Below are 23,864 nucleotides of genomic sequence, written 5' to 3'. Positions count from 1 at the left end.
TGGGTGCTATGCTCCGGCGGAACTTTTGCTTTTGTTTTTGTTTTTCCTCCACCGCCAGCTCTTGCTTTTTAGTTTAGTTTAGTTTTGTTTTTGCTCTGCCAGCACCCCCCCACCCCGCCCGCATTCTGATATTTCATGTCTCTCATCTGGTAACCCTAGTCAAGTGGGACTTTAAAGGGTCTTTCAAGAATGCAGCACATGCTTCCTCACCTATGGGAAAGACCTTTAAAAACTGCCTTAAATCATCCTAACAAAGAGCCACTCTTCATATGAGGCTTGGCCAGCACTGTTGAAAGCGTGTGCCGAGTTACCTAGTACAGCCCCACAGAGCCGTGCGCAGCAACCAGGTATGGGCTTGTCTACACTGCCAATTATCGACAAAGCTCTTGTCTTTCCCGGGTACTTTAAAAAGCTCCCCCATCTGAAAGACAAAAGTTTTGCTGCAGCAAGTAGCAGTGTGAACACAGCTTTGTCGGCAGCGTGAACGCCGCTTGTGGGGCTGGAAGTATTTTGCCGACAAAGAGCATTTACACATGTAAGCAGAGTCAGGATGAGCTCTACCCTGACATCAGGTGGTGAATTATGGGGAGTGTGGAAAGGAATTTCAGGTCTTTGCATTTGCACACCGACTCCACCTAGCATAGTGAACGGCAGCCTGGGGTGGTTATTTTCACAACTGTGCAATCCCCAATTTCTTTGTTATTGGGGCAGGAGGAATAAAGTGTTGTCACCCTGATTAAGTAAGTGAGGAACTACAAAACTGTTTGATGATAACGGGTTTCACTATCAACAAAATAGCACTTGTAGACAAGGGACATGGGTTCCAAAACCCAGTGAATTGAGAGATGCTGGGGACAGGGATCTGTACCTGGTGGGGTAGGTGCCTTGTTTTAGCCAGAAGCACCAGTTCTCTCTGCACTGTGGAATGCCAGATTGATTTTTGATTCCCTTAAGAATCTAGATACAGGTTACTGAGCTGAACTCACTTTGGGCTAATGGTGCACTACCACTGGGGCTCCCCTACTGTGAGCTGAAGTCACTACAAGAGCTGAAATTGCTGAGCTGAGAGCACTGAGTACTGTGCTAACTAGTGGGGGAGCCTGAAGCTATACTGTGGAGCAGAGCAGCTGGCAGAGCAGAGTGGAGCAGTTTGTGGAGCCACAGAGTGAGTGGAGCCGAGCAGTTTGTGGGGACTTCTGCAGCGGATCATGGGACTGCTGGTGGAGCAGAGCAGCTGGTGGAGAGGAGCAGAACGGAGCAGTTTGTGAGGACGGCTGGAGGAGCAGAGTGGAGTGGCTGGTAGAGCTGAGCAGCTTGTGGAGAAGGTGGAAGCAGAACCCCACGGACAGGCAGGGCAGTTGGCCCCGGACCATGTAAGGTGCCCCTTTCTACCCAGGCTGGGGGTGGGGACAGGGACCTCTGCAGATAGACTCTCGAACTCTGGGGCTGCACTGACCCGGGACAGAGACTTTTGGATTGTGGGAATTTTGGGACTATGGGTGATCTTTGGGTTGCTGGACTCTAGGGACATTTGGGGTATTGGACTTTGGAGTCTTGGGGTGATTTGGGGGTTGCTGGACTCAAGAGCCCAGGGAAAAGGACACGGCCCAATTTCTTGGGGTGGGTCTTTGCTCATGGTTTGGTCTATGAACTCAATTTGATCTTTTCCCAATTTAATGCTTGTGGTTTATCTCGTGTAATTAAACCTTTTCTGCTACTCCGAGACTCTGTGCTTGTGAGAGAGGAAGTATTGCCTCTTCGAGACGCACAGGAGTGTGTGTAAGATTTTCCCAGGTCACTGGGTTCGGGGCTTGAGCTGGTTTTGCATTATGTTGTAGAGAAGGGACCCCTATTGAACCTGGCCCTTGCTGCTATCAATTCGGCCTGACAGAAGGGTTACACACATGCCAGCTTTTAGCAATGAGGCTGTATGGACACGGCCTCGTCGCTAAAACTCGGTGTCATGTAAACAAGCCCTGTGAGAATCAGGGCAGAAAAAGAAATGCTTGTGCCTGAAGAGAATTCCTGTTCTTACTACACTGCGCACCCCAAGCACTGCTGGGCTGTTCAGGCCGAGAGGGAAATGTTCCATTCTAGGGAGGATGAAAGGCCATTTGGGAGGTGATGGCCCAGAGCCCTGGCAGGCAAGGGCCTGGTGGGGGCTGGACTCAGCCATTGGTATCAGCTATTTTGGGGCCAGGCTGACATGCCAGCCACCATGTGAAACGCTTCCCTGTGGCCTTTTGACCTGCACACCGAGGTATGTCACTGCCAAGTCCCTCTCCTAGGAGGGGAGGGGAGGGGGAAGGCTGCAGGGTGATCTCCCACCTCCGTGCAGCCAGGGGCCAATGCTTCCCACTGCCATGCTGGAGCCTCCACATGTATGTACTGACCAGGGCCCAGGGGGCCGTCCACAAAGTGTGCAGCTATGTGGGGCACCAGGAAGTTTGGGGCACCAAAGCCCCTGCCCTGGCTTTGCCCCACCCCGCCTCTTCCTGCCTGTGCTCCACCCCAGCCGCGCCCCTGAGGACTCTGCAGCAGGGCCTGGCCTACACTTACCGGTGGCAAGAATTACAGAGACCAGGCCCCAGCCGTGCCCCCGGTGAGTGCTGGGGGGTGGTTCCTCCCTGTCTCCCAAGCCAACCCCCCTGTGGAGGCCTGGGGCTTCCTGCCCTATGATGGTCTGACCCCCCACACAGCGGGGTTGTATAGGGGCCCAGGATAGCTAGGGACGGGCCTGGTATTGACAAATTTAAAATATTGTGTACAGAATGTTGAAAGCCCTCGGGAATATGGCAGGCTGGACAGTTGCGGGGTGGGAGGCTGTGAGGGGGTGCTGGGCAGTGTGGGGAATCTGTGGGTGGGAGGCCACTGGACATGGGGGTTGCTGAGCATAAGAGGGTGGGGGGACCTCGGCAGGACAGCGGTGTGGCAGGCACATGGGCAGCGCAGGGCTTTGGTTAGGGGCGCAGGTGGCAGGGAAATGCAGGGGTTAAGGTGAAGGTGGCACTGTGGAGAGGTTGGGGTGAAGGTGGCAAAATGTAGGGGTTAGGGGCACAGTGTAGGAGTTAGGGTGCAGAAGCAGACAAGGGTTAGGGGAAAAGGGGGTTCAGGATGGGGAGCCCACGTGGCCGAGGAGGAAAAAGGCCCTGAGGCCGGCCCTGCCCCCTGGTGGATATGAGGGTGGGTTTCTCCTGTCACCCTTCCCCTCCCCCTTACTTCCTCTCTTTCTGCTTTTGCTTCTCTCTCCCAGGAGTCTGGCTCACCCAGCCCAGCCAGCTCCAACTTTTGCGCCACTGCTGGTAGGGTGACCAGATGTCCCAATTGAATAGGGACAGTCCCGCTGTTTGGGGCTTTGTCTTCTATAGGTGCCTATTACCCCCCATCCCCTCCTGGTTTTTCACACTTGCTGTCTGGTCACCCAGTGCTGGTAACATGCGCCAAGAGATGTTGCATGGAGCCGGGTTGATCGCTAGGACCCAGGAGCTGCCGGGAGGCGGCTCCGGGCAGCGAGCGCTGGGCTCAGGCCCGGCCGCAGGAAGTGACTCGCAGCCGCTGCGGTGACTCTGGCTCCCAGGCTCCTGGCGAGATCCCCGAGCCCCGGGGGGCGGCTGGTGCTGGGAGCCCGGAGCCCTGGCTGCAGCCGGGAGAGGGGAATCTCCAGCAGGGCCCTTCCCGCTGCTCCCCCCCAGGAGCCTCTCCCAGGGCAGAGCCCCCGGCCCGGCCCCTGCCCCGGGGGGCCCCGCTCGGAGGGAAGGTGAGAGAGACCCGCCCCCCCTGGCACCCCCGGGCTGCAGGGGGCGGAGGCTAAAGAGGTGCCGGGGGTGAGGGCAGGCGGGGGAGCGGGGTGAGGGCAGGCGGGGGGTGCGGGACTGCGGGGGGCAGGCTGGGATGGGGGCGGGGGCGCACTGAAGGGAAGATGGGGCGATGCGGGGGATCGGGGGGATTGTGGGGCTGGAATAGGGGAAGATGTGGGGGGGCACTGCGAGGGAAGGGGTGTGTGGGGAGGCGGGAGGGGGACAGCCCCCCCCTGCTCCCAGTGTGTGTTATTGTCAGACACCCCCGTGCTGGCGGGGTCTGTGTCTCACGAGTTTTGGGGTCTGCCCGGGGCCCTGGTCTGATTTCTGGGCAGGATTCACATCTCAGCCCCACCGGAGTCGCTGCTGCTTTGGGCAGGCAGGGAGTGGGAATGGGCCACTGGGCTCAGCCTCTGCCTGCCTGTCCCTGGGGGCTGCTATAGGAGTCCCGGGCAGCTCGTTCTTCAGCTGATGCCACCAGAGGGCTCGCCTGTTCCTAAGGGAGAGGAGTTTACAGGGCAGTGTGGGGAAATCCCCCAAAGTGGCCCCTTTAGTTTTGTTTTTTTCTAGCATTTACCTCAGAGACGCTGTTACTGGGCGGGTCTGAAGAGCCTGGGGGGAATCGGGGGGTGACATGGACTGAAGCCCCTTCTCGTACCTCCCCCATCACCCCGGCAGGCTGAGGAATCACGTCCATGTTTCGGTCCAGATGGGCCCGTCTTCCAGGACACAGGGAAAGGAAATGTCTGTGACGGAGCCAGGTGGGGTAGGGGATTTTCAGTGAGCTCCTCGGCAGGGGCAGGAAGGAGACAGGATGTGATAAACCTGCTGATTTTCTGAGTGGGCCCGTTGGTGATGGGGGAAGGGAGACGGGACATTCCCCCATTTCTCAAACAGGATACAATCCCCTTGCGCTGGGCTGGGAACATATTCAAGGCTCCCAGTGCTGGAGTGAGACCCCCACTAGCCTGAGGCTGCTGTGAAATATGCAGGGAAGTTGTTGGGATTCCTGTCCCAGTCCCTGGCTCAGAGCTCTGCTTCCCGTTTCAGCCTGTGGCTGGCAGGAGTGTGGGAAATGAGAAGACCCTGCCCTGCTCCGTGTGCTGGTGGGGACAAGGAGCTCTCACCTTCTCCCACCCCCTGAAGCCTCCTGGCTGCTCTGATCAGGGTGGGGGTGGGATTCTGCTACTCTGGCCCTCCTAGAGCTTCCATTTCTTTATCCTTCCTGCCACATGACTAGTTGGATTGTGGCTGGAGCAGCAGGTAATGACCGGGGCCTTTTGGTGTTTCAGATGCCAGTGACCTTCGAGGAGGTGGCTGTGTATTTCACCCAGGGGGAGGGGGCTCTGCTGGACCCCGCTCAGAGAGCCCTCTACAGGGATGTCATGCAGGAGAACTACGAGACAGTGACCTCGCTGGGTAAGGGATTCCTGTCCCCTCAGATACTAGAAGCCGTGGGGTCTGTGTGTCTATATGTGGTCATGTTATTCCCATGTCAGTTAGATCAGAGGTGAGTGGGTTCCATAATGCACAGCTGCCGTCTGAGAGAGACTTGCATCTCCATGCCTCCTCCAGTGGGACATGGGTGTCAAAACCCAATGGAGAAGCTAAACCATCCCCACCCACCCAGCTTTCAAAGGGGCATAAATCCAGCATTGTCCTGTCTGTGTTGTTTCTCAGCTGCACACACAATCCCTGTTCACCTCCCTCGTTGGGATGAGCTCCAGCCGAGGGGAGAGCTCTGGGCTCTGCAGGTTTAGAAAGAGGCAGGGGTTTAAGTCCAGAGCTGTGTGTGAGTCAGCAAGGCCTCCAGAGCGCACAGATCCTGAGAACGGCTAGTGAAGGTGTAGTAATAATTCAACTCACCTCCCCAGACAACTTCCTCTGCGCTCAGTGGGCTCAGTGACCATTTTCCACTCCTCTTGGATTCCACGTTCCTCCAGCAGAGCACAGGGACAGGTTCCACTCACAGAATGTCCTTTCTGACAAATACTCCACCAATGCTCCATGCACCCTGATCTGGTCTGATTTCACCCTTGGCGCAGGATTCCCCCTTCCCAAACCTGAGCTGATTGTCCGGCTAGAACGAGGGGAAGAGCCATGGGTGCCCGATCTCCGGCCCTGGAAGGAAAGAAGGCTTCCGAGATGCATCCATACAGGTGAGGACTGACACAGAAACCATCTAGGGAATGAAGGAAAAAATTGAGAATCCCCAAATACGGTGTGAGTAAACACCCTCAGTTCTTCCTCATCTCAGTCAGGGCAGGGTTGCAGTCATCAGATACAGCTCACGCCATTCCACCCAGCCTCTTACCTGCAGGAGTTTCCTTCCCAGCTTTCCTTCCCTGTGAGGGTTTGGGTGGGATGTGGAGGAGGAGTCCAATTACTCAGTCTTTGTGTTGGGTTTCCCCTCTGTGCTATTCCTCTTTGTGCCCAGCACAATGACTCGTGTCTGGATTGTGTCTCTTCCAGCAGGTGCTGAGCGAGGGAGTGAGAATGAGGAGGGGAATCATCATGAGGAAGTTCCCGGGAAAGTGGAACCGAATGGGACCTTTGTGGGAAGAGGTGAAGGGAATTTTTCCCAGTGCTTCGAACTTGAAGAGTCCTGGGGAAATTGGCACAGGTCAGAGAGGCTCCTGGGAAACCACCCAGGGAAGAAAGTGGATGAATCTATTCATGGTGGGGGAGGAGAGGAGGATCTCAGAGCGCAGCAGACAAATCCCAAGGAAGACACACCCTGGCACCACCTTCAGTGTGGGAAAGGATTCATTGTGAGATCACAGCTTGTGACAAATCAGACAATCCATACTGGAGAGAAACCCCTTCAGTGCTTGGACCATGGAGAAAGCTTTAATAAGCTCTCAGATCTTAATAACCACGGGAGAAGCCACAGTGGAGAAAAACCCACTCAATCCCTCGAGTGCGGGAAATGTTTCATTTCGAAGACACAAATAATTAGACATGAGTTAAGCCACACAGGGGAGAGACCCCACAAGTGCTTGGTTTGTGGGAAAAATTTCATACAGAGGTCACACCTAGTTCGTCATCAGGCAATCCACACAGGAGAGAGAACCCCCAAGTGTTTGGACTTAAGGGAAAGTTTCATACAAAGGTCAGACCTTGTTAAACATCAGGTAGTCCACACAGGAGAGAGACCCCACAAGTGCTCGGACTGTGGGAAAAGTTTCATAAGAAAGTCAAACCTTGTTCAACATCAGTCAATCCACACAGGAGAGAGACCCCACAAGTGCTTGGACTGTGGGAAAGGTTACACACAAAGGTCAGACCTTGTTAAGCATCAGGTAATGCACACAGGAGAGAGACCCCACAAGTGCTTCGAGTGTGGGAAAAGTTTCATAAGGAGGTCAAACCTTGTTCAACATCAGAGAATCCACACAGGAGAGAGACCCCACAAGTGCTTGGACTGTGGGAAATGTTTCACAGAGAGGTCAAGCCTTGTTAAACATCACCAGGCAATCCACACAGGAGAGAGACCCCACAAGTGCTTGGATTGTGGCAAAGGTTACATACAAAGGTCAGAACTTGTTAAACATCAGTCAATCCACACAGGAGAGAGACCCCACAAGTGCTTGGAATGTGGGAAAAGTTTCATAAGAAGGTCACAGCTCGTTTATCATCAGGCAATCCACACAGGAGAGAGACCCTACAAGTGCTTGGACTGTGGGAAATGTTTCACAGAGAGGTCAAGCCTTGTTAAACATCACCAGGCAATCCACACAGGAGAGAGACCCCACAAGTGCTTGGATTGTGGCAAAGGTTACGTACAAAGGTCAGACCTTGTTAAACATCAGGCAATCCACACAGGAGAGAGACCACACAAGTGCTTGGACTGTGGGAAAAGTTTCCTAAAAAAGTCAAACCTTGTTCAACATCAGAGAATCCACACAGGAGAGAGACCCCACAAGTGCTTGGTCTGTGGGAAATGTTTCACAGAGAAGTCAAAGCTTGTTAAACATCAGGCAATCCATACAGGAGAGAGACCCCACAAGTGCTTGGACTGTGGGAAAGGTTACATACAAAGGTCAAACCTTGTTCAACATCAGAGAATCCACACAGGAGAGAGACCCCACAAGTGCTTGGACTGTGGGAAAAGTTTCCTAAGCAGGTCAGACCTTGTTAAACATCAGGCAATCCACACAGGAGAGAGACCACACAAGTGCTTGGACTGTGGGAAAAGTTTCCTAAGAAAGTCAAAACTTGTTCAACATCAGAGAATCCACACAGGAGAGAGACCCCACAAGTGCTTGGTCTGTGGGAAATGTTTCACAGAGAAGTCATACCTTGTTAAACATCAGGCAGTCCACACAGGAGAGAGACCCCACAAGTGCTTGGAATGTGGGAAAAGTTTCATAAGAAGGTCACAGCTCGTTTATCATCAGGCAATCCACACAGGAGAGAGACCCCACAAGTGCTTGGACTGTGGGAAAGGTTATATACAAAGGTCACAGCTTATTCAACATCAGGCAATCCACACAGGAGAGTCTCCAGAGGTGCTTGGACTCCGGGAAAAGTTTCATATGGAAGTCTGACCTCATTAAACATGGAAGAATCCACACAGCATCTGAACTTCTGTGACACATGGCAAGAAAGGATTTAGCAAGTTGCATGTAATTGATTCGATGGGGGTATGGGCTGAAAGATGGAGAGAATGTTTATAGGTGAAATCACCAAAATGTGTTTTGCCAGGGTAGTGTTAACTGGATCTGTTCCGCTCTCCTGCTTGGACATTTTCTGTGGGGATTCCAGAGATGGAAAGGAGCAGCTGTTACCATCTTGGCTACCAATTCCCAGGGTGACTCTCTACACTAGCAATTCTCAAACTGTGAGCAGAGCCTCCCAATGGAGGCACAGGAGTGTGTCAAGGGAGGCGTGATCAGCGTAGGTTGTTTGTTTTTTAAAGAGCACTGGCTGTCGGCGCCAGGTGGTTTGGGCTCATGAAGAAGGAACAGGCCCATCTGGGAGGTGGGGATAAATGCTCAGGCTCTCAAACCCAGGTGGAGAAGCAGCACAGAAGTAGGGGTGTCAATGGGGTGATAAGTCTGCTGTGAACAGTGATATTGAGGAATATCACTTTTCACGTGGCCACCCTCACTTCTGTGCTGCTATTGGAGGACTTCAGAGCTGGGCACATCGCCAGCACCACGTTTACAAAATGATTAATCTTCTCCAAAGTATGTCCTGTGAGGTGTCATAGGGAAAGTCATCACCTGCTGAATATTATTGTCCCATTAAAATGTGTCTATCCGCACTGTCCTTGGAGCTCGGAGAGTTTGCTGTATGTTTGTTACATGCTGTAAAGCTGGAAAACACCCACAGAGGAGCTCCTCATAGACAGCGGCACCTGCACACCAGCTGGGTGCTAAGTAGCCAGTAATTGCTTAGCTGATCCTTCACCAGCTGTGGAGCTGGGAACAAGAGAGTTACAATTCACCAGATGGACGGCTGGATGCTCACTTAGGCCACAGACTGATTGTCGCCTGCCCCCCGGCTGGGGGGTGAACTTCAAGGAACAGAGTGGTACAAAGGAACAAGGGGGAGTGGCCTCCATTTTCACCTCTCCTCTACCTTCTCTACAGAAGGCAAGAAGATGACTTGAAAGACAACAGGGGCCGTGGATTGGAGAGGACGGACCAAGGCTGTAAGGAAATGCAGCCTGGGTACTCAGAACTGTGAAGTGCCTGCAACAGCAGGTGGGGTGCAGAAATCTCCTTGCTTCACATTTTCCTTAAATTGGTAAAATGTAGGATTTAAAATGCATTTTATAATTTTGTAGTTTTAATCGGTTCTGACCTTTGACATCTTTCTCTTTCGTAATCCCTGAAAACCTCCTTGCTCCAGTTACTAAAGTGGTTTTAGTGTTTTGTCTGGACCTTTCTGTTTTCATTGAAGTGTTTTGGGGATTTGACTGGAGAGAACAAGGCTGTGGCCTAATCCGGCCCCTCTGTGGGGGTGACCCACTAATGACTGAGTTTGTCCATCCCAGTGACCAAACTGAGCTGTGCAAGATGCACATTCCTTGGGCGCAAGGCTGGGAGGAGAAAACTGGCTGATGTTGCTGTGTCGTTTCATAAGTTCCTGAGTGTCTGGCTAGTTGCACTCAGTACAGTGCAGCCAGGAGTGACTTTGAAGGCTGGTGGCTGTGTGTGAGCAGAGCGTGGAGGGGTTTGTTGTTCACACAGGGAAGCAGCAGGGTGGATTTGATTTAAATAACTAGTCAGGAAGACTGGATTTAATCATGGTTTTCTACATAAAAATGTATTCTTGTTGGGTATTATAACCTTAGTACGTATTCTTCAAAATGCAGAGACAGATGTAGGTTTCATTTTTCGAAGGTACACGTTGTACATTTTTAAACAGTGAGTTATTCTGAAAACTTTACAGATGAGTTTTACAGCTATATGAGACAATGAATGTTTGGTTATTTCATTTCATTTAATTTTATTTGGTTATTTCATTGTTTGGTTATTTCATTCATGCCATGTTGTATTAGGAGGAGAACGTCACCAGACAGACATTTAAATAACAGAAATCTGATTTTCTTGATTTTTTTTTAAAGTCATTGATTTTTATTCACCCTGGGATAAAACATGCCCTGGGATGGAGAATTAGTCAGTTCAACAGTCCAGATTGTACCCTGGGGTGTGTCTCACACCCGCTGTCTCCTGGGACCCACAATGTACCTTTGGGCTTTTATCATTCCTGATCCTGAAAGGGAAGCTGAGCAGGGCAAAGCAGAGAAGAGGAACCAGCCGACATCCTCAACTGCTTCGGCTTCGGTTAAATCCTGAACTCCCCCTGGCATGTGAGACTTGAGGTTCTGCCGCCAGCCTTCCCGCCCTGCGTCTGTTTCCTCCCAATGGTCAGGAGTGAAAATAACTGAAAGGACTTAGCGATATGCTGGAGTCCTGAGCAGGGGGAGGGGCCTCAACCGGAATTGGTGGGATCTTTAAATCCCTGGGCCCTTTACATTGAGATTTAAAGGGCCCGGGACTCTGGCTTCGGTAGCCGTGGCTGGGAGTCCCAGGCTCTTTAAATCATGGGGGGAGCTGTGGCAGTGGCCGGGAGCCCCGGGGCTCTGGCAGCGATGTAAAAGGCCCAGGGCTCTGGTGCAGTAGCGGTGGCCAGAGCCCCTGGGCCTTTAAATCGCTGCCAAAGCCCTGCTGCCGGAGCCCCGGGGTAGCAGCAGCAGCCGGGAGCCCCAGGATTTGGGCGGTGCTTTAAAGGGTCCAGGGCTCCATAAAACAGGAGGCTGAACCTAAATGTGGGGAACCTGGAGTATGAAAGGGGGTTCTGCAATGAATAAGGAAACAGGAGAGGAAAAGTGGGTACCTGAGAAACTGTAAAGAGAAGAGATCATTAACCTGTGTCAGTCTATGGCCCACCGAGGAATAGAAAATACTCTCTTTTAAGGTAAAAAAAAGTTTGGAATACGGCCTAAGGTGCGAGAGGACGTAGAAAATTTGGCTAAAAAATGCATAAGATGGGCAGGAGACGGGAATAGACCACCGAATGTGGGACCCTTGTGGCACCAAAGACTTGCAGGGCCATGGAGTAGAATCCAGGTTGATTATATTAAGACCCAAAGAGGGAATCAGTATTTATTAGTGATAATAGATTCTTTTTGTGGCTGGGTGGAGGCAGTTTCCACCAGGAATCTTTCTGCAGAGACCACCCCCAAGAAGTTGTGGAAAGTTCTGTTTAGTAGATACGGGGCTCCAAAGGTAATTGGTTCAGATGATGGAGCACATATTATATGAAAAGTAATTATAAAAATGTTAAAAGCTTTAGGAGTAAAGCAACAACTGCCTATCCCCCACCATCCTTGATCGTCAGGGACACTAGAAAGGATGGATTAGACTATCAAGCAAGCCCTTCGCAAAGTGGTGGACGTCGCTGGCAAAGGTTGGGACAATAAATTACCAATGGTGTTGGCAGCCATCCGGAGCAATGATAGATTGGATACTGACTACCAGCCGTATCCCATTCTCTTTGGAAGGTCTCTGAGTTTGTGGAACCCTTCAGTGTGGAACCCTTTATTATATGGAGGAGATGGAGGAGTCTCTCTTGTCCTGGGCCTTCATCTGCAACTCCAAGGAGCCAGTCCTGGGGAGGAAGCCAGGATCCAAGGGGTGCCATTTTCTCCAGTTCTTACACGGTTTTAAAGCCGTCCCGCTGGTGTTATTTCCTTTCTTGCCGATTCTTCATTTTTTTCCAGGGACATGACAAAACTGGTGTATTATAAACAATTCTTTTTGACCAATTCACCCTTCAGTTCTCGCTTTGGTTGCCAAATGCAAATCATGCACTCATGTCGAAACACACTCCAGCCACATGTTACATGGTGTGGAAGCAGGGAAAGAATTAATAAGGATTTGAAGGGGATCTTAATGCATGTCAGTCAGTTAGCAAGAGTTAGCCGAGCTGTAACCCTAATGACGTGAGACTTCTAGAAGCAAGGATAGTGTGAGGCAGAGGGAAAGAACTGTGTAAAAAGTTATTACGATCTTGTAACTGATAACCAAATATGCAGCCTTGTGTCTTCTAGGAGTGAGAAAACAAGATAGCAGAATGGCTTATGTATAAACAAAATGTAGTTGTTGCTCTTTATTGTCTGTATTATTGCTAGTTATTGTCTGTAACAAAAGTATAAAGGCTTGCTGTAACTGTTTACCAGTTGAGAGACCTGTCCGGGACTGGAACAACCCTGTGTCCTATGGCACTCTCTCCCTCCATTGTAATTACTGGAGAAATAATAAAGTATTTGATTTTGCTGCACCCAAACGAAAAAGCGAGAACTGAGTTTTTCTCCGACAATTTGGGGGCTCGTCCGGGATGGCAACGCCCACGGACCCACAGACGGCTACTACAGATCATTCCCCTTCGAACCCCATGGCGCCACATGAGAGGTATGAGACCTTTTGAAATCTCTATTGGGGTATCGGAGGAGGACTGTCCGTGAGGACGTCTGTCTCTGTTGGGCTCACACCATCTGAACTTATTGACTGTGCAGCAGGATCAGATGCAGAGTGGTATTGGGGAAAGGCCCCAACAAGGTTAGTTTATAGCAGTATTGGGAACTGCTGAGTTGGCCAACAAGGTAATGCCTAGGTAAATGCATAAGGTAATGCATAGGTAAATGCATTAGAATGCACCGGTGCTGAGGGGTTTTTACCGCCTCAAGAGGGGTTGTCATAACGCCTCATGGTATTGGTCCGGACCAGGTAAGGATGCATCGTGGTTTAAAAAAAACAAAAACAAACAAAAAAAAAACAGAGGTAAAGAAGAAAAAGGAAAAAAAAAAAGAGGCCTGGGGTGTGTGTGTGTGTGTGTGTGTGTGTGTACACCAGTGTGAGTGACTGTTACCGGAAGACGCCCAGAGTACCCTGTGAAGCGAAAGCTCGTGATCAGGACTACTCTAACACAAGCCCGGTAACTAGTGGATCTTTAGGAGATCCGACCCACGGTGGGCTGACTCGGCCTGGCATCGTCCGGCGAGGAAGCTGCCTGGGTCTAGGAGTGTGTGAACCCACCTTCCCTCCCCTTTCCTTTCCATGTGGGCTACTGACAGTCTGATCATCTCACTGGATGCAATCAGAGTAAGCGGCGCCGTCTCCCAGAGACTAGCCGACGCTCTTTGCTGAAGGGAGGTGTAGGAGAGTCGTGGTCATCCTCGTTAGTCTCTCCCATGTGAGTACCCTGTATTGAGATCCTTAGTTTCTGAGCCGCTAGAGCGGACAGGGCACCCTCTCTGTGTGTGTAAGTGGAAAATGGGGGAGGGACAGTCTAAACAATCCATCTCATCCCCTAAGGGTACCCCAGCATATTACATGTACGTACATTATGGTCCTAAAACCTGCAGGTATTTAGAGAATTGGAATCTTCACACTCGTGAAAATCCATCTAAACAATGCTCATTAGAAGATACCTTCAATCTAGATAAGATCATACATCTCAGAGGAGCTTTTAATCACCAAAGAAAAGCCTCTGACACAGTGTGAGCAATTTGTCTAGGAACGGGTTAATTTGAAATTCAGCTTGGCTTAGAGATAAAGATAAAGTTGCTCTACATTCAAGGTCAAGAATCAACGCAGACTATGCTAAGTACAAAGAAAAACTGCTTTCAGCCTCAGCTGGCTGTGGAAAATAGAGACAGAGGCAAACCAAAGGCAATACAAGTTACAGAATTGAAATTACATTTGCAAAGCTTAACTTTCCAGTGAGATCCAGCAGTGTGCTTCTGCGACCCTGTAGCTGGTGTGACACTGGAAAAGCCACAGGCAGTTGACCTGGACTGGAATCTCTGAAAGAGACACCGCAGGAGATTCCAGGGTGTAAAAGAACAGCCATCCCAAGAGTGGAAGCATGTTGGAAATTCTGAACAGGCTGTATACAGGATAATCTCCCGTCCACCTATTCCCCTTCTCTGAACGTTATACACAGACGTGGCCAGTCTGGACATGTGTGAGTATTAAAGTGGCTTAAGGCTTGGAGCATTCATATTTTTCCCGAGTGATGTGGGAGCGTTCCCAACACTCTCCATTGTTGTTTTATTATTTTTAATGAAGCTTTCAAATTTGGTTATATGGTGTGTTTTCTTCCCCCAACCTCCTGCAGTGTCAGCCTGATCACCTGACATGAGGGATAAATTGGTAACAGATATTTGTCACAGTTTGGTGAGCAATTGAGAATGGGGGAGCCCTGCAGAATTTACACCATCTATCTGTTTTACTTTTGTTATTTTATGTTTGCTTTGTTTGGTACTGTTGGTGTTATATGATAAGGATTGCATGATTAAAGGTGAGCCCTAATAGAATAAGGAAACACTATCTGGTTCTGGTTATGTTCTGTTTAACTGGTTACTGTTGTTTTTCTGCTCTGTTCATTTGGGCGTTAGGTGTGTGGGCGGAACTGAACTTCTCGTTCGTAATTCCTCAGGGTGGAAGCCATGTGTGTGATGAAGCTCTGAGGTTGTATTGAGATCCTTCTGTCCCGCCCCCTGTAACGGATGTGGAAGCAGGGAAAGAATTAATAAGGATTTGAAGGGGATTTTAATGCATGTCAGTCAGTTAGCAAGAGTTAGGCTAGCTGTGACCCTAATGATGTGAGATTTATAGAAGCAGGATAGTGTGAGGCAGAGGACAAGAACTGTGTAAAAAGTTATTATGACCTTGCAACTGATAACCAAATATGCAGACTGTCGTCTTTTAGGAGTGAGACAAATAAGATAGCAGAAAGGCTTATGTATAAACAAAATGTATTTGTTGCTTTTTACCGTCTGTATTATTGCTAGAAATTGTTTGTAACAAAGGTATAAAGGCTTGCTGTAATTGTTTATCAGTGGAGAGACCTGTCCGGGACTGGGGCGACCCTGTGTCCTATGGCACTCTCTCCCTCCATTGTAATTACTGGAGAAATAATAAAGTATTTGATTTTGCTGCACCCAAACGAAAAAGCGAGAACTGAGTTTTTCTCCGACATGGACAATGTAATAGAAGTAGAAAAATCTGGCTTAGACTGTAATTCTCTCTGCTTTCTGTGTAATTTTCTTTTCTGTTTAAGTGTCAGCAGACAAATGGGTGGGTCTCTGGGTAGACCCCCTAAAGGGGTTTGGATTATGTGTTAAGTAAATGGCCTTTACCCAAGGGCCATGTATTTTTGCCCAGGTGGCAAGCCTTACTAGGGAGGACTCGGGTAGTCTTGTAAGTAAAAATGTTCTAGGGAAAAGACCAGAAGGGTGGGGGCTAGTTGAGAAGCCCACCCTCCTAGCTAAACTGGTAGTGGAACAAGCTAGTGCCCATGGAAGGGACGGTTCAGCGAGAAAAACAGGATCGGGCCCAGGCGGGCAGGCAACAGACAAAGAGATTGGAAAACAGGTTGGAAACTTTTGAGGGTGTAGTGGAAGGAAGGAGTAAGTGAGTATAAGCATGAGGATTTCAAATACTCAGGAGGATATTTGGAATGGTGATTTGAATTGGTAAGTGGCTGTTGGAAGACAAAGCAAGTGATTTAAAGGAAAGTGAAAAGTTGACTCTGTAGTTGCTGGAGGGAACAGCAGTTGAACTTTGTAAAAATGCTAAAGAGAAAAGTTTTTGGTGTCTTTAAAATGTTTGTAAATAAATTCAGGCAAAGAAATTATTAGATTGCAATCATTTGGCTATGAACAATTTTGTTAAATTAGTTGAAGAATGTATACAGTGCTATGTAATGGAAATTGTATTAGGCTCTAAGGGCACTGTAAATGGTGATGTTTTCTTTCAGTGTTTAAAAGCAAAAGTTAAAAGTAAAAAGCAAGCCAGAAAGCATCTGTGTTAATGCAAATTATTTAACTGATAAGGTAGAAGCCACTGAAACCTGGGCTGCCTATGAAACACATACGAGAAAATATGGGGTAATTCCCCTGTTTTGCCTGAAATCAACAAGGGTGTTTGTTTATTTTAAGTAATTGACTGCCCAGAAGGGGTAGACCTCTGTTTTTGTCTTTCAGATAATCAAAGAAAACTAATGCTAGCTGAACAGCATTCAACGTACCATGCATTTACTGACAGAGTAAAAATTATGTTTTGTCTTCTATGTTCTGTCTTGTGGTGTTTGTCTCGTGGCCAGAATTGTTGTGTTTAATATTTTCATGGGATGGTCTGATTTGAAATCTAGCGGAAGTGTTGGATTGAAATGCAGATACTTGTTTTGTTCAACTTAGAATACAAAGTGTTTGGATACATCAGAAAAATGTGATATACTAAAGTCTAATACATTTTCTTAAGTAAGAGAAAGAAACTACATTGGCCAAATCTTTTAATTACAAATTGTTGTTAAAATTTGCATACCGATGGTCTGCAAACATTAAATGTACCGCTCACAAGACCCCTCATGATGAAGTTACCCGTGGAAATGCTTTGGCAGACTCTGCAGCCAAAGCAACGACCCTTTCCGTACCTCGGGCTGAACATACTTGTGTCCTAATTGAGCAGCCTTCACTAGCCTCCCTTGAGGATCTGGCTAAGATCCAGCAGGCTGCATCAAGAACCGAGAAACAGTCTTGGAGTGCTGCTGGATGCATTTTACATACTGATAATCTTTGGTGTGCCCCGGATGGTCGCCTGGTGGCACCGAAGATGTTACTGCCCTATCTTGCTCGCATATACCATGGAATGGCACACGTGAGCAAAGGGGGGATGGGTGCTGCAGTTAACATAGATTGGTGTGCACCGAGTTTCCCTTCTGTAGCACATTCCTACTGTCAACACTGTGTGATTTGTCAACAGCACAACATTGGTAAAGCTGTTAAAGCTAAGCGGGCAGCCCACCCTCCTCCTTGGGGACCTTTTGTAAATATTCAGATTGATTTTATTCAAATGTCTAAATGTTGTGGTTATGAATATGTATTAGTTTTAGTTGATGTATTTACCAGTTGGGTTGAAGCTTTTCCTTGCAGGAAAGCAGATGCCAGGACTGTTGTGAAACTTCTGCTTAAAGATTTTTATACACATTTTAGCATCCCTGTGAGTATCAACAGTGATCGTGGAACTCATTTTACTGGACAGATTGTAAAGGAGTTATGTGCAGCTCACTGCCCTCACCACCCACAGTCTGCTGGGACAGTGGAATGCCAGAACCGGATTTTAAAGAATAAACTGGCCAAGATTTGTGTTGAGACAAACTTAAAGTGGCCAGATGCCCTTCCTTTGGCACTGATGAGATTGAGAGCCATTCCCAATCGAAAGACTGGACTCAGCCCTCATGAAATTTTGACAGGACGCCCAATGCGACTACCAGCTGCACCCCCACTAACCCTAGCTCAGATGGACATTCATTTGATGGATGGCATAATGCTTAAGTATTGTCAGGCACTAATGACATGTGTTAAGTCTTTTTATACACAGGTGAAGGAAGCATTACCGAAGGATCCTGTGCAACCTTGCCACTCGTTGGAACCAGGAGACTGGGTCTACATAAAGATCCATCAACGGAAGACTGCCTTGGCTCCACGCTGGAAAGGCCCTTTCCAAGTCCTGTTGACTACCAACACCGCTGTGAAGTGCCAAAGACTGACTGCTTGGACCCATGATTCTCACTGCAAAAAGACCCCTCCACATCAGGAGAATTCTCCTACTGATAATTAGCCTATTCTTTCTTCTAGTTCTACTGTGCTTCTGGACAGCAGGGAAAAAAGGACAAGGTGACGTGCTAGCAACCTCTCCCTTGTCCACTGACAAATCTACTGTGCCTTTAAACTTTTCTAGAAGAAGCAAAATCATTACAGGGTGATGTCCTGGTAATCTCCCCTGTAGGATGCTGAACCACGACTGCTTCGGGAAAGAAGAAGAAACACCCACTCCACTGACATTGCCAAAGTCCAGGAATTCCTGACCAGAAAGGACAATTGAGAACTGACCCTGGTGAAGAAACAAAGAATTACACACTGGCAGGGAAAAAAATTTGTGGGACCCATGCTTGGGAATGTGGTATTGATTGGATTTTGGGGTTTATTCTACAGGCTGCACCCTGTGTTTTGGATAAATCCTTCAGTATGTATTGCCCTCCCTAATTGGATTTTAAATGACATTGCCCTTATCCAGTTTTCAGATCACTTCTACATACCCAGATTGCTCACAAGGGGCTGCCATTAGATTAGCACAACAAAAAGCCTGGGTTATTTCCTCTGGACAAAAAGGGAATTGACCAGATCCCTGTGGGCTAGGGCCAATAGTGCAGCAGCCATTTGGAATATTCTTAAAAGCCAAGAACATGATAAAAAAATTGGGCCAACTAGAAAAGGCCACTAGCCTTATTTTTAAAGCTCAGCTATCTTAAGTACAGGCTGGAGTTGGTGAGTTACATGTCATTTCCACCCTTAGTTCTATGACCCAGAAATTACTGACAGAGATGGTATTGAATATCACTGAGGCTGGGAAGGCATTGCAGTGGGATCTAGTATGTTTAGAAATCCAGGATTTCCTGAATGACCAGCTGATGGCCATTCGGAGTGATCTTGAGCACCAGACTTGGCCCACTGCCCTTACAGACACGTCAGGAATACCATCTGATCTATGGTCATGGAAACATACTTGGACATTTTCTGGATGGAAGTGTGGACATTTACAGTGCTCCTTCCAAGCATATGGACCGGTTGGGGGGGGTGGGCTCCCACATACCGAATCCTGCCGGGTCCATGGGGAGGATGCATGTGGGACTGAATTATTTACCGAGACATCTGGGAAATTAGACCACCTGGTATACCTAACTGATTTATAGACAGTACCCCTAGAATAACACCTGACATTTTGGATAAGAATAGAGAGTCAATGGACATTTTGGCCGTTAGAACCACCACAGCTCAGTGTATCTATAAACTGAAGCCAGGGGAAGTTGTCACTGTTTATGACAATATTTGCTGAGAGGGTGGAGGTCAAGGAACTACCCTGACGGGACACCCACTTTTTCAAGCTAATGATAGCTGTGTGTACGTTAAAGCCACCACATTGCAAGATATACATATTAATCTTACCACTGCTGCAGGCAATCATATCATTTACTGGCCTGCAGATAGAATGTTGAAAGTAGCTCTTAGATTTCAGGTATATTTTAATTGGACTTGAGTAGTGCCTGATCGGTTTCAAAATTTGCTTTCATTGTTACCAGAGGTTCAAAGAATCTCTGAATTGCAAGGGCAAATTCACATGCTTCAGAATATATATCAAGCTGAAAAGAATGCCTTTCATACAGCTTATAGAGTGTCTACTTTATGTACTAAGTATGATGTCTTGTACAATTTTGGTTACAAAGCACAACAGCCCCATTGTATTATTCCTATGGGAATGTTATTGTTTGTAGTGTTGTTAGTTAGCTTAGGATTATGTTATTGTTGTTGTTGTTGTAAAAAAACGTAATAATAGCAATACCTTTCATGTTCATGCTAATCATGCATTGTCATTACATCCAATCAAAACCCCTAAGGTTGAAACATCTGATGTAGAATCTGAAATCCACGAATTAATGCAAATAGAGATTTGAAAATATTTGTTGTACTAGAAGTAGAAAAGGGGGGAGTGTGGAAGCAGGGAAAGAATTAATAAGGATTTGAAGGGGATCTTAATGCATGTCAGTCAGTTAGCAAGAGTTAGCCCAGCTGTAACCCTAATGATGTGAGACTTCTAGAAGCAAGGATAGTGTGAGGCAGAGGGAAAGAACTGGGTAAAAAGTTATTACGACCTTGTAACTGATAACCAAATATGCAGCCTGGTGTCTTCTAGGAGTGAGAAAACAAGATAGCAGAATGGCTTATGTATAAACAAAATGTAGTTGTTGCTCTTTATTGTCTGTATTATTGCTAGTTATTGTCTGTAACAAAAGTATAAAGGCTTGCTGTAATTGTTTACCAGTTGAGAGACCTGTCCGGGACTGGGGCGACCCTGTGTCCTATGGCACTCTCTCCCTCCATTGCAATTACTGGAGAAATAATAAAGTATTTGATTTTGCTGCACCCAAACGAAAAAGCGAGAACTGAGTTTTTCTCCGACAATGGATAGATGGGTTATATATGTACATATCCCAACATTGCCTGCGTCTCCCAAGAGGGCTCAGTGACCCTGTTCCCATCCTCTGGAATTGAATTATCCCTCAGCTGGCTGGCTGAGGGCTCTGGCTGTACCCAGCACCCCCCTCCCCTCCTCCCAGGAGCTCAGAGCTGTGTGGAGCCCCTCCCTGCCTGTGGTGGGGGCCCTAGAGACCAGCCAGAGGCAGGAGCAAAAGTTTGTAGCATGTGAGTGAGCAGGGCCGGGGGAGTCAGGCCGGCAGGGGAGTTGAGCAAGGCTGGGAACAGGCTGACATAAACAGACAGTTAAGGGTTAATGCCTCTTTTACCTGCAAAGGGTTAAGAAGTTCACCTAGCCTAGCTGACACCTGACTAGAGGAACCAATGGGGGAACAAGATGTTTCAGAAGGAAGGAGGGAAGTTTTCCTTTGTTTAGAGAGTCTCAGTTTCAGCAGGAGTGAAAAAGATCAAGGAACCAGCCTCTTATCAGAGTAGTAAGTTTTAGAAAGGAATAAATAGGTTTATGTTTATTTCTTTGTAACCTGTCTTGTGCAATTAAAGGTAGAATCTAATTGGCTATTTGGATATTTTTCATTAGTGTACTAAGTTTTTGCCCAGGGGAACATCCTCTGTGTTTTGAATCTGTTGTCTGTAAGGGTACGTCTACACTACGGGATTATTCCGATTTTACATAAACCGGTTTAGTAAAACAGATTTTATAAAGTCGAGTGCACGTGGCCACACTAAGCACATTAATTCGGTGGTGTGCATCCACGGTCCGAGGCTAGCATCGATTTCTGGAGCGTTGCACTGTGGGTAGTTATTCCATAGCTATCCCATAGTTCCCGCAGTCTCCCCCACCGCTTGTAATTCTAGGTTGAGATCCCAGTGCCTGATGGGGCAAAAATCATTGTCGCGGGTGATTCTGGGTAAATGTCGTCAGTCACTCCTTCCTCTGGGAAAGCAACGGCAGACAATCATTTCACGGCCTTTTTCCCTGGATTGCCCTGGCAGACGCCATAGCATGGCAACCATGGAGCCTGTTTTGCCTTTTGTCACTGTCACCATATGTGTACTAGATGCCGCTGACAGAGGCGATTCAGCAGCACTACACAGCAGCATTCATTTCCTTTTGCATGACAGCAGAGACGGTTATCAGCCGTTCTGTACCATCTGCTTCCATTGTAAATTGGCAATGAGATGACGGTTACCAGTCTTTCTGTACTGTACTGTCTGCTGCTGTCATGGGTACCCCTGGCTGAGGTCGGCCGGGGGCGCAAAAGACAAAAATGGGAATGACTCCCTGAGTCAGTCCCTCCTTTATGGTATCTAAAAATAGAATCCGTCCTGCCTAGAATATGGGGCAAGTGTACTAGAGAACCAGCAGAAATGATGAGCTGCATGCCATTCACAGGGGGTGCCCCTGCAACAACCCCACCTGTTGCTTCCCTCCTCCCCCAGCCTTCCTGGGCTACCATTGCAGTGTCCCCCCATTTGTGTGATGAAGTAATAAAGAATGCAGGAATAAGAAACAGTGACTTGTTAGTGAGATAAAATGAGGGGAAGGCAGCCTCCAGCTGCTATGATAGTCCAGACAGGACATTAAGCAGTGTGGGGGAGAGGAGCCCAGCATCCTGCTGCTATGATAGTCCAGGCAGTACAGAATCTTTTCTTTACACATGAAGGCCGGGGGCTGATGGAGCTCAGCCCCCTGTTGCTATGATGAAGACGATTACCAGCCGTTCTGTACAATCTACTGGGAATGACGGGGAGGCCAGCCAGGAGCACTCACGGGCTGATGATGAGGACGGATACCAGTCCTTCTGTACTGTACCATCTGCCACCAGGTTGATGATGGCGATGGATACCAGTCATATCGTACCATCAGCCACCAAGGAGGGGGGGCGAGGATGCTGCAGTTCACTGCCGCAGCATCGCGTCTACCAGTAGCATTCAGTAGTCATAGGGTGACATTTAAAAGAGTCAAGAGACGATTTTTTTCCCTTTTCCTTCTGGGGGTGGGGGGTGGGTAAATTGACGAGCTATGCCCTGAACCACCCCGGACAATGTGTTTGACCCTACAGACATTGGGAGCTCAGCCAAGAATGCAAATGCTTTTTGGAGACTGAAGGAACTGTGGGATAGCTTGAGTCCTCAGTCCCCCACCCTCCCTCCCTCCATGAGCATTCATTTGATTCTTTGGCTTTCCGTTATGCTTGTCACGCAGCAGTGTGCTGAGTCCCTGCTGTGGCCTCTGTCTGAAGATTTTTTAAAAATGCTTTGGAATTTCATCTTTTGTAACGGAGCTCTGATAGAACAGATTTGTCTGCCCATACAGCGATCACATCCGTACGGTCTATGCTGGAGCTCTTTTTGGATTTGGGACTGCATTGCCACCCGTGCTGATCGGAGCTTCACGCTGGGCAAGCAGGAAATGATATTCAAAAGTTTGCGGGGCTTTTCCTGTCTACCAGGCCACTGCATCCAAGTTCTGATTGCTGTCCAGAGCGGTCAGAGTGGTGCACTGTGGGATACCGCCCGGAGGCCAATACCGTCGATTTGTGGCCACGCTAACCCTAATCCGATATGGTAATACCGATATTAGCACTACTCCTCTCGTTGGGGAGGAGTACAGAAACCAGTTTAAAGAGCACTTTATATCGAAGTAAAGGGCCTCTTAATGTGGACGGGTGCGCCGTTAAATCGGTTTAACACTCCTAAAATCGGTTTAAATGCGTAGTGTAGACCAGGCCTGAGAGTAGCTGGTATGCTAATGTCTCCCAGAGGGTTTTCTTTTACCTTTCTTTTCTTTAATTAAAAGCCTTTTTCTTAATTCCTGATTGATATTTTCCTTGTTTTAAGATCCAAGGGATTGGATCTGAACTCACCAGGGAATTGGTGAAGGAGTCTCTCAAGGCTACCCAGGGAGGGGAAGGTTTTGCGGGGAAAGGGAGTGATCCAGACACTGAAAATTCTGGATGGTGGCAGCGATACCAGATCTAAGCTGGTAATTAAGCTTAGAAGTGTCCATGCAGGTCCCCACATCTGTACCCTAAAGTTCAGAGTGGGGAAGGAACCTTGACATGGTGAGCAGCAATGTGGGATTTTTAGGAACCAAAAGCCAGATTTTGGTCCCTCTTTTGAGATGCTGGGGAAGCAGTGAAGGAGAGAGACCCTGAAGGCAAACAGATAAAGGTTTTTCTAACAAGGCTTTGTTCGAAAGGATTTCCAGCTGGGCTTAGCTGGAGGGTAATTAACAGTTTGCAAAAGACAAGTAACAAGCCAGTTTTTCTGGTCTCTTCTCATTCTGAGAAGTCCAGATAAAAGCTGTGGGTTGTTTTTTTTTTCACCTCTCAAACCAAGCTAGCTCAGGCAGAGCAGGGAAACATGCCAAGGGGAAAAAAAAGCCATATTACTGGAGCTGGAATTCCAAACTCCGGGCTGAGGAGAGCCAAAAGGAACATGGCAGACAGATGGCCAGAGATGAGGCTGCCCACAGAAGAGCTATGGAGGAG

At 48.3% G+C, this 23,864-nt stretch overlaps 1 protein-coding gene across 1 annotated transcript in view; it reads left to right on the top strand.

Annotated features, from left to right (window-relative positions):
- LOC123345474 (zinc finger protein 420-like) overlaps positions 1-10,234 on the top strand; it is an 85,884-nt gene extending 75,650 nt beyond the window's left edge. Inside the window, exon 3 of the mRNA XM_044982417.1 lies at positions 6,270-10,234. Within this exon, the coding sequence (XP_044838352.1) occupies positions 6,270-8,347 (2,078 nt within the window). The 3' untranslated portion in view covers positions 8,348-10,234. The remainder of the gene's footprint in view (positions 1-6,269) is intronic.
- Positions 10,235-23,864: the final 13,630 nt, after the last annotated feature.

Source organism: Mauremys mutica, chromosome 12 (assembly GCF_020497125.1).
Source record: "Mauremys mutica isolate MM-2020 ecotype Southern chromosome 12, ASM2049712v1, whole genome shotgun sequence".
NCBI classification, from domain to species: Eukaryota; Metazoa; Chordata; order Testudines; family Geoemydidae; genus Mauremys; species Mauremys mutica.
This window is presented reverse-complemented; position numbering and strand designations above follow the sequence as displayed.